This window comes from Hemiscyllium ocellatum, chromosome 42 (assembly GCF_020745735.1).
Source record: "Hemiscyllium ocellatum isolate sHemOce1 chromosome 42, sHemOce1.pat.X.cur, whole genome shotgun sequence".
NCBI lineage: Eukaryota > Metazoa > Chordata > Chondrichthyes > Orectolobiformes > Hemiscylliidae > Hemiscyllium > Hemiscyllium ocellatum.
In genome coordinates, this window is record NC_083442.1 from 15,071,807 (window position 1) to 15,090,158 (window position 18,352).

Genomic DNA, 18,352 nt, shown 5'->3' on the forward strand with positions numbered 1-18,352 from the left:
TGTTTGCTTTTGAAAGGAGGGCGGCTTAGGTTCTATATAGCCGGTTACAAATTTACAAATATCTGATTAGATTAGATTACTTACAATGTGGAAACAGGCCCTTCGGCCCAACAAGTCCACACCGACCCGCCGAAGCGCAACCCACCCAGACCCCCTATATTTACCACTTACCTAACACTACGGGCAATTTAGCATGGCCAATTCACCTGACCAGCACATCTTTGGACTGTGGGAGGAAACCGGAGCACCCGGAGGAAACCCACGCAGACACAGGGAGAACGTACAAACTCCACACAGTCAGTCGCCTGAGTCGGGAATTGAACTCAGGTCCCTGGCGCTGTGAGGCAGCAGTGCTAACCACTGTGCCACCGTGCCGCCGTGCCATCTGACTTAAGACTACAATCCCATACCAAGGTTTAATTTTAAAGATTCGACATATGAACATTTCTTGCATTATGAGCAGCTGTTTTGCATTGTCCTGCATTGTATTCCAACTTGCATACAATCAGCCAGTGAACTGACTCCAGAATGGGGCCTGTTCATAATCCGGACACTGCTTGTACAAGGCTTCTCAAAGCAAGGGCTGGGGCCCCAAGTTTAGCCACAAGCTGAAATCCTGGGGCCATGAGCACTGAGGCAGTAATGATGAACCAAGTTATAACAGTTATACACCTGCTGTAATAGGCCTCTGTTCTCTCAGCCCCTAAACTTGCTCTTTCGTCATCGCTGAGTGGTCATAACTGTTCTCAAGCCTCAGAATTCTGTTGCATTAGGATAAAAGTTTGGGTTGTGTTGTCCTAACTGGTATGTGATTCTTTTCTAAAAATAAAAGAGAACTAACAACTCACCTGGTAAATGGGACTACCCAAGTTAAGAGAAGTATGATAGGAATGAAGTCCAACTTAATGGCATAAGTTAAGATAATGCTGAAGTGAGAGGAGCTCACCTAGGACACAGATCCGACCAGCCGGCTCTGAACAAATTCTTTCTCAGCTTATCAAAACTTGGTGAACGTAGAAATAACATAAGTTTTGATGAGCTGAGAAAGGGTTTGTTCAGAGCCGGCTGATCAGGTCTATGTCCTGGACAAGCTCCTCTCATTTCAGCATTATCTTAACTTATGCCAATATGTTGAATTTCATTCCTGCTCATTTCCAAGCTAAATCTTCAGTTCTTTTACTTGCCATATTTTCATCCAATGTTTCTTTGGACTGGAGAAGTTGGGGCTTTTTTGTATAGAAGAGGAGGCTGAGAGGAGATTTGTTCAAAATCTGGTGTCTGGACAGCAAATAAAGAGAAACTATTACAACTTGAGAAAAGACTAAGAAGACACATGTTCAAAGCAGTTGGTACAAGTTGCAAAAGTGACATCAGGACAAATGTGCAGCAAGTAGTTGCACTGGAGTGCACTATCTGTGAGTGTAGTAGGTTTACTTGAGGCCTTCCAAAGAGAATTAGACTAGTACCTGAAAAGCAAACTAAAATGGTACTGTGAGAAGGATGAACTCATTACTGCTTCAGGGCTCATGACCCCAAAATTTCAGGTCGTTGCTAAACTTGGAGTCCCAACTCCTACTTTGGAAAGCCTTATACAAGCAGTCCCTGGATTGAGAATTGCTCTTTTTGAGAGCCAGCAGAAATTTCTTGGGCCGAATGGTCTCTTTCTGCACTGCAATAGTCCTGAGATTCCCTCACAAATGGAAAAAGAATCCATGTTTAATATTTTATCTGTGCTTTCCTAAGTTCCATCCCTTAGTTGATGAAAGCTTGTAACATTCAAGGTACTGAATATCCAAAGTAAAATTTGGAAATTATTTCCACGTTCACCAGGTATTACATAAATTCTTGCTCTTACTTGAGTAGTTCCATTTATTATATACAAATGCAATATTAATGAAAACATTTAGATATTGAGTCACCATTCTTATTTTCAGTTTTAGTCAACGAAAATCCATTTGAAGGAATAATAAATAGACTTTGTTGCCTATTGTGGTCTGTTTATCAAAGGGGAGTTTTCTAGACAAACGCACACAGGTTTGCAACTGATCTGTTGTGAGGGTTACATATTACTGGTAAACACCAGCTGCTGAGAGCTTGTGCGTGGGCATGTAATGCTTTGATTTATTATTTCAAATTGTTATCTGATTTACAATGCTAATTTCACATCCATATTCCACCTGTCGTAAATAGGAGAGACCAGAGGATGAAATGCTACACTGCAGACATTTTTTATACTTGTCTTGGTTGTTACATGAAAATCTGCTATAATAAATAAACACTTTTTTTTGAGAATGAGCATGCATTTGCATGATAAATGTGCATACATAACAGTCGTCTTGCACTTTAGTGACAAATATTTTGCCTGATTTCAATGTGAAAGTAGGTTGTAGGAGAATGGAAGAGGTTGAAGCCAATCATGACCATCTCATCGGTATCTGCTGATGCATAATCATAGAATCTTGCAGCATGGAGGCAGACTATTTGGCCTATTCAGACTTGTGCTGACGCGTTCACAATTTGCTGCAATTGTGGTGATCCATAGGCCAAAGGTTGGAGGAGAAGCAGGCCATTCAGCCCATTGAATTTGCTCTGGCATTCACTGAGATCATGGCTGATCTGATAGTCCTCAACTCAACTTTCCTGCCTTTGCAATATCACCCTGATTCCCTTTACTGATTAAAAATTCATCTGTTTCAGATTTGAATGTTCTTAATGACCCAGCCTCTACAGCCCTCTGCGATTTAAAAAAAATAATTCCACAGCCGCGCAACTCTCTGAGAGATGACATTCCTGCTTTGCGATTTAATGTGATCATGGCAGATCTCATTGTGGCCTCAATTCCACTTTTCCTGTCCATTCTCCATAACTGTTTAACCCATTACTAATGAAAAAATCCTACTTCCTTCTTCAGTCTACTCAGTGTCCTGGTATCCAACACTGAGTGACCATTGAATTGCTGAACCAGTGCACAAGCAATAATTCCAACCTCAATGTCATGACAATAATTTACCGTACGAATTTGGTGGTAGAAACAGCTATTTGTGATTCCTGTGTGGTTTAAGACTCTTGTTGTTCCAGCTTGCTGTATTGCAGGCATACTTGGATTCAGAAAGTGGGTTCTGATTGAGTTGCTCATCTATCTACAGCATATTTAAATTCAAAAGGCTGGCTGAAACCAGGGAGTCAGGAAACTCTCTACTGTGTATCTGGATTTACTAGGTTAATGCCTGGAACGAATGGGTTGATTTATGAGGATAGGCTGGGCAGACTGGAAGCTTGAGGGGTGATTTGTTTGAAGTATATAAGATCTTGACATGGACCTCAATGTTTACTCTTGTGCGTGTATCCTGAAATAGAGGAGATTAAAATTGTGTTTCCCTTTTTGAAGATATATATATATTACCAACAGTCAATGGGAATGTGGAGTTTGATGTGCAAATCAGATCATCCATGATCGTGTTTAACGGTGGGGCAAGGTCAAGGCGCTGAATGATCTACTCCTATTTGCATGTTTAAAATCCTTTCTTATTGTTCCCTCATATTGTACAGGAAATGGGAAATTTGAGTGTTGGGGGTGTCAGGTGTGTGACTGAATCATAGACTCATCGTAGAATCCCAACAGTGTGGAAACGGGCTATTTGACCCATCAAGTCCACACTGACCCTCCAGAGAGCCTCCTTCCCTATCCCTGTAACCCTGCATTTCCATGGCTAATTCAGTACAGCCAATTTACCATGGCCAATCCACCTGACTTGCACATTTTTGGACTGTGGGGGGAAACCGGTGCACCTGGAGGAAACCCACGCAGACACGGGGAGAATGTGCAAACGCCACACAGACAATCACCTGAGGGTGGAATTGAACCTGGTGCTGTGAGGGAGCAGTGCTAGCCATTGAGCTACTGTACCACCCTTTTGTTCAGAAGTGCATTGAGAAAGGGCATTGTTGATACAGGTGGCACAGTGATAATGCCACTGAGTTAATAAATCTAGAGGCCCAGGCTAATGCTATAGGGATGTATGTTCGAATCCTACCATGGCAGATAGTGGAATAAGGAATTAACAGCTTGTCTTCATAATGGTTAGCATAAACCCAGCATCGCTGGTAGTAAAAACCATCTGCTTCATTAATGACCTTTAGGGAACAGAATGTGCCATCCTTAGCTGACTCGACCTAGTGGATATGTAGCTCAGCATTCACATTCTTAACTGTCCTCTAAGGTATCCATGTAAGTCACTCGACTCAAGGCAGTTAGGATGGGCAACAAATGCTGGCCTTTCCAGTGAAACCCACATCCCATGCAAGAATAAATCTAAGGTTGTTACTCTTATAGAGTTAAATAAGAGAAAATGTTCAACCTTGTATCTTTTCATGGCTTTTGGGCAAAGAGTTTTGGAGTATGATCCATCATTGAAGTTTGACCTGAGTGTTTGTACAGTCACAGGATACATACATGATTTACTTTGTTATACTGGCTGAGGATGACACCTATTCAGGATTATGAGTCACTGCCATTGATCTTCATGTGACCGTACAGGCACATGTTCAGTCTGCATTATTTTTAATATTCATAACTGAATGGTCTAGATTACGGATTGCTATGTACACTGTGTTGGAGACACTTAAGAGGTGGATTTTTAAATTCTTCCAGGTCAAAATTGTTGAATTCAGTGGACTGATTGATTCTATCCATGATTTCACTTGTCATTTTTGTACCTTAAAGCAGCTAGTTGAGTCAGTTTCCAACTTATTGTAGGATCTGTCACAGTTTGAGTATGTGAAAGTTGTGAACATTACGAAACGCAGCTTATTTTAATATACCTTCAGTGTTAAGAAGAATATGACCACTCCACTCTGCTCTTCACCCGTCGTTGTAAAGAAGCATTAATTTTCTGTTCAGTTCTGCAGCAAATCTGATCTTCCAGAAACGTATCTGTGCACATAGTTGTATGTCTGTCTGTACAACACCATCACTATAACCCTCCACACTCCTCAGTCTAATCAGGAAACGTGTGATTTGAATGCTCACAGTGACGATGGTTGACCACACATTGATTATCCCAATGAATACTTGTTACATATGCAACACGTGGATTGATTGATGTTCTCTAAAATCATTTTCAAGTACAAAATTTATTTCTTCTCCGAAACTGAGTAACATGGCTTTTCAGACTTGGAGCTAGTCAATTAAATGTATGTTGTGTGTGTTTAAATTGACCATTTTTGCTTGCAGGCAGAAACATTAAAGGAACGCTACCAGAAAATTGGGGATACAAAACGAAACACTCCGATTGAAGTTCTCTGTGAGAGCTTTCCAGGTATGGGCCACACTGTAGATTGGCTCTTGTAAACATTGTTTGCAGTATTAAGAGGCATTTGGTTGAGTATATGAATACGAAGGATTTGGAGGGATATGGGCCGGGTGCTGGCAGGTGGGACTAGATTGGGTTGGGGTATCTGGTCGGCATGGATGGGTTGGACCGAGGGGCCTATTTCCATGCTGTACATCTCTATGACTCTATAACAGTATGCCAAGAATTTCTGAATTTCTTGAGATTTTTAATATGAAAAAGCTCCAGAGAAAAACTGCAAGTGGGAAAAAAAGTGTGACTGCAGATTGGTAAACCTCTCCAGTTGATTATCCCTTGCTCTCCACAAAAAAACTTGTTATCTCTGTCCTTGATATTAAATTCTGCTGACAGGTGCTGCTGCTGTTACTGACTTAACCGAATTCAGTTTTCCTCTGCTTTCCTACTGAGTAATTATGGAGCTGTTCACACATGGAGCTGTGTTGATTGCTGAAGAGTGAACAACACTTCAGGCTGTTGACAGTCTTTGCACTAGTTTTAAACCTTTTGAGTCAGAGTGATGTATTAATCTCGAGTTAAGATTAAGCTCAAGTACAAGCATCAAACAAGGAACCATCGGAATGTATAATAGGATCATGAATTTGTTTATTTTTATATTGGACAACGTGTAGGGACATTGATTTGTGAGTCTTAAAGAGATAAGTCATTCCAATGTTACTGCTAATGGTTATTTATACATTTACTCTTTCGTATTACAGTAATTTTTTTTTCAGTTTGATGTGCATTTAATACCAGCTGTCCATTGGTTGACTGAACTCTTAATCAGAACAACCTGAGCCTTCAGAGATTTGGAGAAAGTGAGGACTGCAGATGCTGGAGATCAGAGCTTAAAAATGTGTTGCTGGAAAAGTGCAGCAGGTCAGACAGCATCAAAGGAGCAGGAGAATCGACGTTTCAGGCATGAGCCTTCAGAGATTTGTCCCATCAATACAATGTAGAAATTGTTTCAATCTTTCCCTGCTTCACCACTTTCCTATAGGAGTCAGGTTAGCCTGAATTCACCATTTTAATGGTCACTTGGCATTATTTATTGATGGAGAAGGTTACATCACATATACAGCTAACAATGGTGAAACCTTTCCATAGACATTGAATTACAGGCAGATCAGCCATCGATACTTGTGCACCAAAAACTCCACATCTTTTGTTGCGATATGTCCCATTTTCACTGTCTTTCACATTATACATTCTTAATCAGTCCCTCCCAATGTCCACCTTATCAAATGCCTTCTCTGATTATCTTTGTGTCCCTGCAACCTCCCAATTTTCTTTAGATTCATAAGCTGTCAGATATTTGTTCATTCCTGAAGAAGGGCTTATGCCCGAAACGTCGATTCTCCTGCTCCTTGGATGCTGTCTGACCTGCTGTGCTTTTCCAGCAACACATTTTTCAGATATTTGTTCAGTTCCAACCTGCATTTGCCTTTTGGTTGGTGCCTAAGAGAGTATGGTGCCAAAAGAAGCACAGTAACCAAAAAGGAATAGCAGTTTTTGTTGAAGAATTTGAAGACTAAACTTTTGCTCGATAGCTGCTTGGAAGATCTCAGCCGAGAATGAGAGAGTTGAATGAAACAGATGTTCGTTCAGTAAAGTGCATCCATTGAAGGAGAGCATTACCTCACTATACCCTTCCTAAAGTTAAAAATCACACAACACCAGTTATAGTCCAACAGGTTTAATTGGAAGCACACTAGCTTTCGGAGCGACGCTCCTTCAGGTGATTGTGGAGGGCTCGATCGTAACACAGAATTTATAGCAAAAATTTGCAGTGTGATGTAACTGAAATTATACATTGAAAAATTGATTGTCTGTTAAGCCTTTCATCTGTTAGAGTACAGTGATAGTTTCACTTCTTTCATGTGTAAATCACAAAACCCTTCTTTTTAAAGTTGCATTCTCGGGTTAGCTGTTAACAATGGTGATAGCCAGACAATATGTTGAAGGCATCTCCAAATCATAGCCTTTCCAAAGTGACTATTTATGAGCCTTTGTAGACAAGTCAATTTAGAACAATACTGTAAAACTGAGCTTTAAAATATTTGAATGAGAATAGCAGTTTTTTGCATCTGTAAATACTGTTATTTTTGCTGTTTACTTTCATTGGGATGTGAAGTAATTGAATTGTGTAGAATAGAGTAGGAACAGTATTCACCAAGGACGTTCAAAATCCAATAATACTCTGTAAATGTATTGATTACTTTTGTGCTACTAGTAGTGAACCTGTAACTTGAAGCTTATAGAGCCAATAGCACATGAGCTGAGTTGGCTTGCAGGAATTACCATGTAATTTATGATATAACTTCCAATTACTCCATGTCAGTAGACAGAACTGTGCCCTCAGCCATCATACCATGTGTGTCAATCTCTTTCTGGGTTGGATTTGAGGTCTGTTCTCCAAGGTGACAGGACACCATTCCTTTAACTATTCAATCCTTTAGGATATTATTGTCTTCATTCCCCTATGTTAGTTAGCTGTATCTTTACAAAAAAGATCAAATATTTGGTTGACCAGCCATCATGGAGACCGTATGTTTAGCTTATGTTCCACCAATGTAATTGAGCATTTCTGTTAAAATACGCCATTAATTAACTTTACTTCTCCTGTCTGTTCACTATACACTTCCTGAACTGTTCTCCACCTCATTACTGCAGCGATTAGAAGTTTGGGGAGTTGCGATTATTTATTTGACAGCAATTAATTTTTCAAATAATTTTAGATTGGCATCATGGCTTCCGTTTTCCGAGACCGAAGGTGCTGTCAGTGTCCTTGGGTGTAATGTTTTGTTAACTTCATGTGTTTTTGACATCTCCTTTTGCCTTGTATTGTTAACTCTTGTCAATCAATCACTCCCGATCTCCAGTCTGTAACAGAACTTCCCTCCCATTCTTTGTGCCCCTCGCATTTTGCAGTGTCTCTGTATTTGATTATAATCTGTTCAATGTCTAACTGCTTCCAGTTCTGATGAACGATCATTGATCTGAAATTGTTAATTGTCTTTCTGTATGGATGCTGCCTGACCTATTGGTTTGTTGTGGTATTTCCTGGTTTTATTTTTGACTGCTTTGTCTTTTCCTTCACAGAGGAGATGGCAACATACCTCCGCTACGTCAGGAGGTTAGACTTCTTTGAAAAACCAGACTACCAGTATTTACGCACACTATTCACAGATCTTTTTGAAAGAAAGGGCTACGCTTTTGATTATGCATACGACTGGGTTGGCAGGCAAATAGTAAGTAGCAAAGTTGCTATTACAAACCTGTGAAAAGAGAGCAAGTTATTCTGTTGAGGTTGAGATGTCCAATCCATAACGCATGGAGTACCAAGAATTTGTTCATTAGCCAAGCAGTAAGCTTCTAACCAAAGAAATTATATTCAAGATTTCAGATGTTAAATGTATATGTTATAAAACAATAGTTTTTGATTGTTAATGGAAGGACTAAGAAAGGTTTTGCATTTATGTGGAGCCTTTTATCATGTTCCAAACGCTTGGCAAATAAGTATTTTTGAAGTGTTGTCATCTTGTAATGTAGGGAAGTTTCACAACCACTTGATTCAGTGCATGGTCACACAAACAGCAATACGATATGCAACTAGGCACATATCAGATTTTAGTGATGTTGGTCGTGGAATAAATAATGGCCAGGAGAATTTCTCCGTTCATTTTTAAATCATGCTACGCGATAGTTAGTATTCTGCTCAGAAGTGACAATGAGGCATTGCTGATAACATTGGTCCATTATTCCTGAGGAACATTGATTGATATCCAGAACAGGTCAGGCCTGGCCTGGTTTCACTCAGGGATAGACAGCTAGTTTAGATGAGTTCTGGGTCTGCATTTGTTTGTAAATTACCGCATATAACTGTGTAAAAGCCTAATTTCTAAGAAGAAATTTTTGGTCAAAGTAATTGGGGTCAGAGAGGAGGTTCAGCTTTTATGCAAGTAACATTTTGGAGGGAATGAAATCCAGTCTCACCTCACCATTGCAGAGTTGCCAGGTCAGAGACAGAGGTTGGAGACTGGAGCCAAGAGTACATGTGCAGGCAAGATGTCTGAACTGCCTTTTTCAGTAGTATGTTATTCTTTGATTCTGTCAAGCAGCTTTGCACCAGGGCAGGTTTGACATTAGTGGCAAGTGGGTGGTAAGTATAAAGAGTTTGAATTATTTGGGTTAGACTTTGATTCAGCCCATTCATAAGCCCATATGAAAAATGAATGTTGCTTTGCCCAAAGGTTGGGTGTCAGCTTTTGCACATAGTCAACTATTACTCAAGCATATGCCCACTCAAACTGACAAAACAACTTAGATTAAAACATTGCAATGGTCCTCCTCTCTCTCTCGTGCGCGCACGCGCGCGCGCACACACACACACACACACACACACACACACAGACCCCCCCGCCCCCCAAGCCAAGCCGTCACCACTCGGACTTGGAACTGTTCCTTTAGTGTGGCTGGGTCAAAATCCCGGTACTCTGTACTTTATTAGTACTGTGGGTCTACATACCAAATGGATTACAGTGGTGCAAGAAGGCAGTTACCTCCTTGATGGCAACTAGGAATGGACAATAAATGTATGAATTAGAAAACGATATGGAAACAGGTCATCAAGACGTTTGATGTGAACAGAATTTTTTTGATTCCAAACAATTACAACCTGACCTGTGTGGAAATTGGAAATTATGGAGTACTTGGGCCATGAGTTTCCAGGGCATCAATAAGATTTTCCAGATGGCATTCCATTGCTCAGGAGCTTGCAGAGAGAAATGTGCGTAAACACAGTTGAAGTTCACCAAACAAATACTCTCGGTGCAGCTTGTTCAGAGCTACTCGTCAAACTGAAAATTTGGTTTGCTCTTAATTCCGATTAAGGCTGTAGACCGTGTATAATTTATGTATTGGCTACTTGGGTGAAAAAAACCTTTCAGCAAAATTTGTGTTGGCACTGAAATCATCGACATCTATTTTTATTTAATGAAATACAATTTGAATAGGTAAAGAATTAGCAACTCCAGACTGCAAATTAAAGTTGGGTTGCACACAGTATAAATGTTGTTTAATGAGTGACATCTGATTATAACCGAATGTTTGAAATTAGCAGTATTTGATATGCCTTTGATATTAATCTTCTGTTGTTATCATAGTAAAATAAGTGGTTCAGTGTATTTAACTTGTTTGCTGTTTTAGAGTGGGTGGGGTGAAGGCAATCTGTTCAGGGGATGTAAGGAATTTAAATTTCACAAACATGCCCCAGTTAAGTTCTAGGTACATTATATATGCTCATACTCTTAGCGACCCCCATCAGATCAGTAAGTAGATACAAACAGAAGAACAGTCGGAGGCATGTGCTGAGCAGGATTTGTCCCCCATTTTATATCTCAACATTCCTGTGGCTTTTGAGTGCAGTGAATTCTCAATCTCAATGCGCATATTGAGGAGAGGCATCAAGGCTGTATCTGGTCTTTTCCAATTTGAGATAGGATTTGAGCGTTGGGGGGAAATCAGGTGATTTTTAAATCAGGGAAGCTAACCTAATGGCCTGTAGTGTTAAGGGGAAAAGTATTTTCTTTAAGTGGAATTGCTTATGATTTTACAGTACAGAAACAGCATGTTTAAACCTCTTCCCCTCACCCTTTCTGCCCTCCTAGTTCTTTCTCCTTTGTACCCTGCTAGCTCCCTATTATGTGCTTCTATTCTGTCATTACTGCTGCTCCATGTTTGGACAGTAATTGTTAGTTTTGTCAGGGGATGTGGGTGTTGCTGACTGAGCCACCATTTATTGCCCATCTCTAATTGTCCTTGAGCAGGTGGTGATGAACTTCCTTATTGAGGCACTGCAGTCCATTTCATGTAGGTACACCGTTGTGGTTCTGTTCGCCGAGCTGGGAATTTGTGTCGCAGACATTTCGTTCCCTGTCTAGGTGACATCCTCAGTGCTTGGGAGCCTCCTGTGAAGCGCTGCTGTGTTGTTTCCTCCGGCATTTATTGTGGTTTGTCTCTGCCGCTTCCGAGCTACAAATCTTCTCTCAAACTTTGAATGTTGGTGCACCCACAGTGCTGTTAGGGAGGGAGTTTGGGCATTTTTACTCTGACAGTAAAGGAATGCTGATATATTTTCTAGTTGGGATGGGAATTGCTTAGAGGGGAACTTGCAGGGAGTGTTCAGTTTCTGGCCATTGGTAATCTGAACCAGATGAGTTTTTACAAGAATCAGCAATGGTTTCATGGTCAACATAATCCTTTTAATTCCAGATTAAAAAAAAATAATTCCATCATTTGCCATGGAAATGGCCAGAGCATAACCTGTCTCTCTGGATTACTAGACCACCTACAATACCACAATGCTCTCGCTGTTTCCACATTCTAAGTATGCTGTTGGTGAAGAGTTTCCTCCGACTATGCTGGTGATTGATGTATATCTATAAACCCCTCCCACAAAATTTTCAATTTGCTCTGGCAGCACTCTGAGGCTACACTGTAGAATTAACTTAAATATTTAATTATATGAAATCTAGGGAAAAACAATGACTGCAGATGCTAGAAACCAGATTCTGGATTAGAGTGGTGCTGGAAAAGCACAGCAGTTCAGGCAGTATCCGAGGAGCAGGAAAATCGATTGTTTTGGGCAAAAGCCCTTCATCAGGAAATCTGTTTATTGCAAAATGCATGCTTTTAGTTCTTTCAGTGTCCTAACCTTGAAAGCCGTGCCAATGAGTGAACTTGTTTCAGTCAAACTTATATTTGTTCTTTGGTTGCTAAGACAATTTGACATGGGCTTAGAGTTCCTATAAGTAACGAGTGAAAATTTTGAAATGGTTAATCCAAACTGAGAGTCAGGGACAGTGCAATGTTGACTGAAAAATTGGCTTTTGGAGGCAATCTTCAGTTAAAGATGAATATTTCAATTTGTGTGGATCTAACTCCATTTGCTGCATCTGCAGGACTGATTGTAAAACTCTGCATGGTAATTCTATTGTAGCTTACCTTTGGTTTCATAAATACATAAGAAAAATCTTTCTTTAACCCTTGTTGCAAGTAGTTTTAAAAAGGGGCTTTGGCAGAATTGCCCATGTGGCAAGCACAAAGCAGTTGTCTCTTGCGTTACTCAGATTTTCCATTGAATCAAATGCCACACTGAAGACTTTAAAAGACAATCTATATTGTTATTCCCAAATTTGAGATTCTTTTTGTTTTTTTGTTTCTTTTGCCCTAATAGCAAGCTTGTGAGCAAACCGAGATTTTCAAGTAAACAGGCCATTGTGAACATTGCTTCCTGTTGATCTTTGAATTGAGTTGGTCTTTAAAGTATTTCTAACATGTTTTGGCAATTACTTGAGGGCTTTCAAAATAAGAAAATATAGCGCAATCTTCCAGGTGTATTTGATTTAAATAGGCTGTATCTTACAGAGGAAGATAAATTTTAACTGACACCTCAGCTCAAAGGAGATGTTCAGGACAAAATGGGTCTGGGTGGGTTACTCTTAGGAGGGTCGGTGTGGACTGGTTGGGCCGAAGGGCCTGTTTCCACACTGTAGGGAATCTAATCTAATCACATAAAATACCTGCCCCTTTGAGTCAGTATAATTTCCATTAAGTCCATATTTTACCATCAGTAAGTGTCGTACAATCGCTTGTTCATTGTTAATTTAATAAATTTGAGTAGCATTTTAAAACCAGAATGAGATCCTGTGCTGTCTTGAAAATCAGGTAGATCTTATGTGGGAGTAAATGTCCAACAACCAAGGTTTTCTGTTTCTTGATCCTGCTGCGATGCTGACTATTAACCCAAGTTAAATGCCATAGGGAGAGACAGTTTTGAGTACAATAACTGAAAAGTCCAGAGTGCAAGCTGTACCCAGAAATGTAGCAATCCTTGCAGTTGGATTATTTGACAGTAACCTATAAAGAAATTCTTGATCAAGCGTCATGAAGAATTCAATGATTTCAGCTGACAGTACCTCTTTTCTTTAAAACAAACCCTATTCTGGAAAGTAAAAAGTGAGGTCTGCAGATGCTGGAGATCAGAGCTGAAAGAAAGCCCAATTAGTTGAAAAGGTGTTCACTGGTGCTACAGTCAAATGGTCTCAATATTTTCATAGCGATGAAATCAGTTTAATGGCTTGGATTTCATGGTGAGTGGCAAAGTGACAAAGCCTACCTCTGACCTTGAATAAAGCTGCACACAAAGACACAACAATCTCTGAGGTCTAAAGTCCCTTTTACCGATTTTTTTTTTTCAGAGGCCATATCAAGGAAAATAAGGTATCCAACAACAGTAACAGGATAAGCTCTCCATCTCATTCTGAAAAGGCAATAACTCAGGAAGTAAAAAAAAAACTGACTTTTCTATTTATAATTTAAAATTTTAAAGCAGAATCTATGATTGGGACGCAGGATAAAATGGAAACGAAATATCACAATTTAAGGGAAAAAATTGATTTGCAGCTGAGATTTCTTTTACAGTGAAGAAATTTGATACTGTACTAATTTGATAGTTCTTCAGGTATAGATAAGCTATTCAGAATGAATTATCAGCTTCGTATATCAATAAGAACCTGGCTACACTTCGTCCAATGAGATGTATCTTCCTCGCTGGTTTTTATCATGAGACTTAACAGATAGGTTTCTTCACTGAGTGATTTTGAACTGATCGCCATTTATACGCTGTAGGGAATGACTGACAGCATTTCTGGATGCTGATGTTTAACTGCACACCAACAGGCATCTGAAGTTGCTTTTAGATTCAGAGAAACAAGGGTAGTGAATGGTAACAGTTTCACAATCGTTGCAACTACAAAATCCTGTTCTGCATTAAACCACTAGGTGAATCAATTCGTAGGAAACTGTAGATTTCAAAGTAACTGGGGGAAAATGTGCGAAGAGAGTTACTTTTCAGTTGATGCACCTCCTAGCAGCGTTAAACTATTGAATATGCCATTGCTCACCACTACAGCCTCTCTTTGAAGTGATGTAACAAAATACAAAGTGGGGAGATGAAGATGCTGCAGGCAGATATGGTCAGCTTTAATAGAAGGATTTCCCAAACATCCCTTGGATCCTGCCTCCCCACTTGAAACAGACTGGTGATGCACATTATAGGAAACATTATAGGAACCTAACCTGCCTTTGTGTATGTCCCACAGCCCACACCAGTTGGACCCAGTCATGGGGATCATGGACTAAACAGAGAAGGCCACACACACCGAGAAAAAGCCACGCATCAGCAGCCACTCCGAAACCAGGTCTGTGCAGCTCTGGTTTATTTCAATCTTTTGACTCGCCTGTTGGGTTTCAATAGACTCGTTTGCCCCTTTTTGAGCAACTGTGACCATTCCAAAGCTGTAATTACCTAGAGTTACAATGAGATTTTATTGTCACCGAATATACTGAAAATATGATGTAAAAGATCAAACATTGTTCACATGTATGGAAGAAGGAGTATTGCAGCCCATGCACAAGTAATTAATTAAAATCTACCACTTTGTGTTTTTTGTTACCCCCAATTTGATGGGGATCTGCCATTCTGATCTCTTTATATAATGTTTCTCCCAATTAATGACAGTTAAAGGGATGGGAAAAGCAAAGGGTCTGCATCACTTCGGGTCCTCAATGTTAGTAAAGTGGCATTGAATTGTGTGCTGAAGCTTGTCATGGCTTTGTATGAAACTGGCATCGATTTCACCAGTCTCCTTATCGGGTCATTTGTTAACATCCCATTAACTGGTTGTGAATAGAGTGTTGTCTCCAGGGAGTTGGAGTGGCAGATCGCCCTGGCATTCCAAAGCAGGTGAAATTCGTAGTAAGCAACAGTATTTTGCTAATTTATCCTGAATAGAACATCACTTGCCTTTTGAACCGCTACAAATTTTCACGGTTGAAGGCAGCGATTATGAACAATTAATCACTTGGGTTGCTCTGGTGCATTATTAGGTATGTCAGTAAACGCGTCCACTCTTAAAAAGGGTAATGTGCATTGCAATTTTATCTATTGGGCTCAAAGTTTCAAGAGCACATACCATCAACCTCCAATCTGACCTTTTCACAAAACCTTGTATTATATGTTATTTGGATTCCACCAGATATTCAGCATATTTCTTCTTTCGTCCTCTTTACCAGTCATTGATTCCTTCACACAGGCAATGACTGTTAAGCACCGAAGGCTATGTTGCCTGCCAAGGTTAAGGATGATGATATGGTTTGAAAATGTGTAAAGTGGGAGGGGAAGGACTAAACTGTCATGGCCCACATGGGTACCAGTGACATAGGTTAGGCAAAAAAAGAGGTTTTGCTCATTGAGTATGAGCAACTGGGACTGAATGAAAAAGCATAATCACAAACATAATCTTTGGATTGCTACCTGACCCTTGTGAAAATTGGTATGTAGTAAATACAATTGCAAAGCTAAATACATTGTTCAGAATTGGAAGTGAGAGAAATAAGTTTTGGTTCATGGGTATTGGCACCCGTATAGGTGCTGTCCCATTCGGATGGTCTTAATCTGAAATGTGCTGGTGCCAGTGAATCATAAATGGTGGAGGGAGCTTTAAACCCAAATAATTGGTGAGATTTTTGTGAGGAGAGATTTGCAAAGTTAAACAGAAAGGCGAAGACAATAGTACAGACCAGTGCTATAGATTATGATGACCAGAGTGTGTGGAAGAATGTGTATAAACGTGAGTACCCAGTAAATAAGTTCAGTCTAGGGAGTAGGTAAAAAGACAGAATTAAAGGCTCTTGTTACAAATTTTTTTAGATTAGATTACTTACAGTGTGGAAACAGGCCCTTTGGCCCAACAAGTCCACACCGACCCGCCGAAGCGCAACCCACCCATTTACCCCTTTACCTAACACTACAGGCAATTTGGCATGGCCAATTCACCTGACCTGCACCTATTAGAATGATATTAGAAGGAAACCGGAGCACCCGGAGGAAACCCACGCGACACGGGGAGAATGTGCAAACTCCACACAGTCAGTCGCCTGAGTCGGGAACTGAACCCGGGTCTCCGGCGCTGTGAACTGACTGACAAAGCCACACATCTCAAGATATGATTAGATTCCGTACAGTGTGGAAACAGGCCCTTTGGCCCAACCACCCCAACTCTATGGGCAATTTAACATGATCAATTCACCTAACCTGCATGTCTTTGGTCTAGGGAAGGAAACTGGAGCAAACCCACACTGACACGGGGAGAATTTGCAAACTTCACACAGACAGTTACCCGAGGCTGGAATCGAACCCAGGTCCCTAATGCTATGAGGCAGCAGTGCTAACCACTGAGCCACCATGCCACCCTTTTCTGTGCATTCAGATAAAAGTGGATGAGTTGATATCGTGAAGAGAGAAAAAAACAGGATTGATACTATAGCCATTAAAACGTGACTGCAAATTAACTAAAACTGAGAACTGAGCATTCAAAAGTAGTTGACATTTTGAAAGGATAGGATTAAAAGAATTAGAAGTTGGGGTAGCTCTTTTAATAAAGGTTGAGATCCGTGTGGTGGTGAGAAATGATCTTTGCTCAGAAGATCAAGATATGGAGTAAGTCGAGGAGCAAAGGAAGTAAGTCAATGCTGACAATGGAATATAGATGCCCCCCCCCCCACCCATTAAGTAGTTACACTGTAGGGGCAAGAGTACAAACCAAAAAATACTTGGGCTTGTAAGAATCTGCAAGGACTTTTAGATTTAAATTTCTCACGCTCAAACTGAAAATGAAATGCTGTCATGTTATGATCATTCCTGTCCAGCAGGTCCTCCATAATAGGTCTAAATAGGTTACACCCTGGATGGTTCCTGAACGTATCATTCTAAGAAACTACCCTGATTACGCTTGAAGTCATCCTCTGCACTATTCTTATCAATTTGATTTGACTAATGAATATGAAAATCAGTTGTCCACGATTTCTTACCTGGAGATTTGAGTGTTCTTATACATAAACCATAAAACGTTAATATACAGGTAGCACAAGTGATGAGGAAGGCAGCTGTGATGTTGATCTTATTTGTACGAAGAATGGAATAACAAAAAAAGTGAAGTCTTACTACAACTTACAGGGCCAAACCATTGCCGTAGTGCCGTGTACAATTTGGGCCGCCTTACTTATGGAGGAGTTTACTTATTTTGGAGCAAGTTCACAAAAAAGTTCATTGGGGTGATAGCTGGGATTCTCATGTTGAGAGGTGACCCCTCTGAAACATGAGTTTCTGGTGGGCCTTACAAGATGGCTGCTCTTGGGCACAAATTTAGAGCGAGGCCAAAATTTCAAATGAGGGATTTTCCTTTTGAACTGAAAGGAGAAATAACTTTTTTTTTCTGAGGACCATTTGTCGTTGCAATTCTCTTTCATAATGAGCAGTGGAGACTGTATCATCGAATATATTTGAGAGCTGAATTAGAGAAATTTTGCTTGGCAGGGGAGTTAGAGTATGGGGAACAGGTGAGAAAGTGGAGTAAAGGTCAAAATCAGATGAACCTTGATCTTATTGAAAGCAGAACTGGCTTGAGGAGCAGATTGACCACCTCCTCCAATGTCTTGTGATCTTACAATCAACTTGTACACCTGCTGATGAGAGACATGACTTTTGACATACTGTTTGCCCTGACTTGTAAGAAGTTTTGGGGAAATGGGTGAATTCCATTTGGCCTGTACCACCTTCATCAATGATGATGTGCAAACGGTGTTTCCGTGGGTTTAACTTCAGCAAAGCCTAATAAAATTCTTCACTAGGTTCAGGAAATCCTCTTATGTTCTGGTATCCATGACAAACGTTTACTTTCAAAAAGAATTTCACTTTGGAGCAAATTCCATTTGAATTTCTTCAAAACATGCAGTGAGAAATCTGTGTCTTGTGACATACCTAAGAACTGCACCATTTGTGCTTTGCTAACCAGTTTACTAATCCCTAATGACTAACTTTTTGTTTTACTGCTTTGCTTGGGCCTGTTGTACTGCATGGATCCCAAAATTGTATCCTTCCC

The 18,352-nt window shown here is 40.2% G+C and overlaps 1 protein-coding gene across 3 annotated transcripts in view; it reads left to right on the top strand.

The window, feature by feature from the left end:
- The window catches only part of LOC132834850 (casein kinase I-like), a 214,830-nt gene that overhangs the window by 170,050 nt on the left and 26,428 nt on the right, over nucleotides 1-18,352 (top strand). For all 3 annotated transcript variants that reach the window (XM_060853927.1, XM_060853930.1, XM_060853929.1), the window contains 3 exons: nucleotides 5,234-5,318; nucleotides 8,451-8,599; nucleotides 14,513-14,611. In XM_060853927.1, coding sequence (XP_060709910.1) covers nucleotides 5,234-5,318; nucleotides 8,451-8,599; nucleotides 14,513-14,611 — 333 coding nt within the window. The remainder of the gene's footprint in view (nucleotides 1-5,233; nucleotides 5,319-8,450; nucleotides 8,600-14,512; nucleotides 14,612-18,352) is intronic.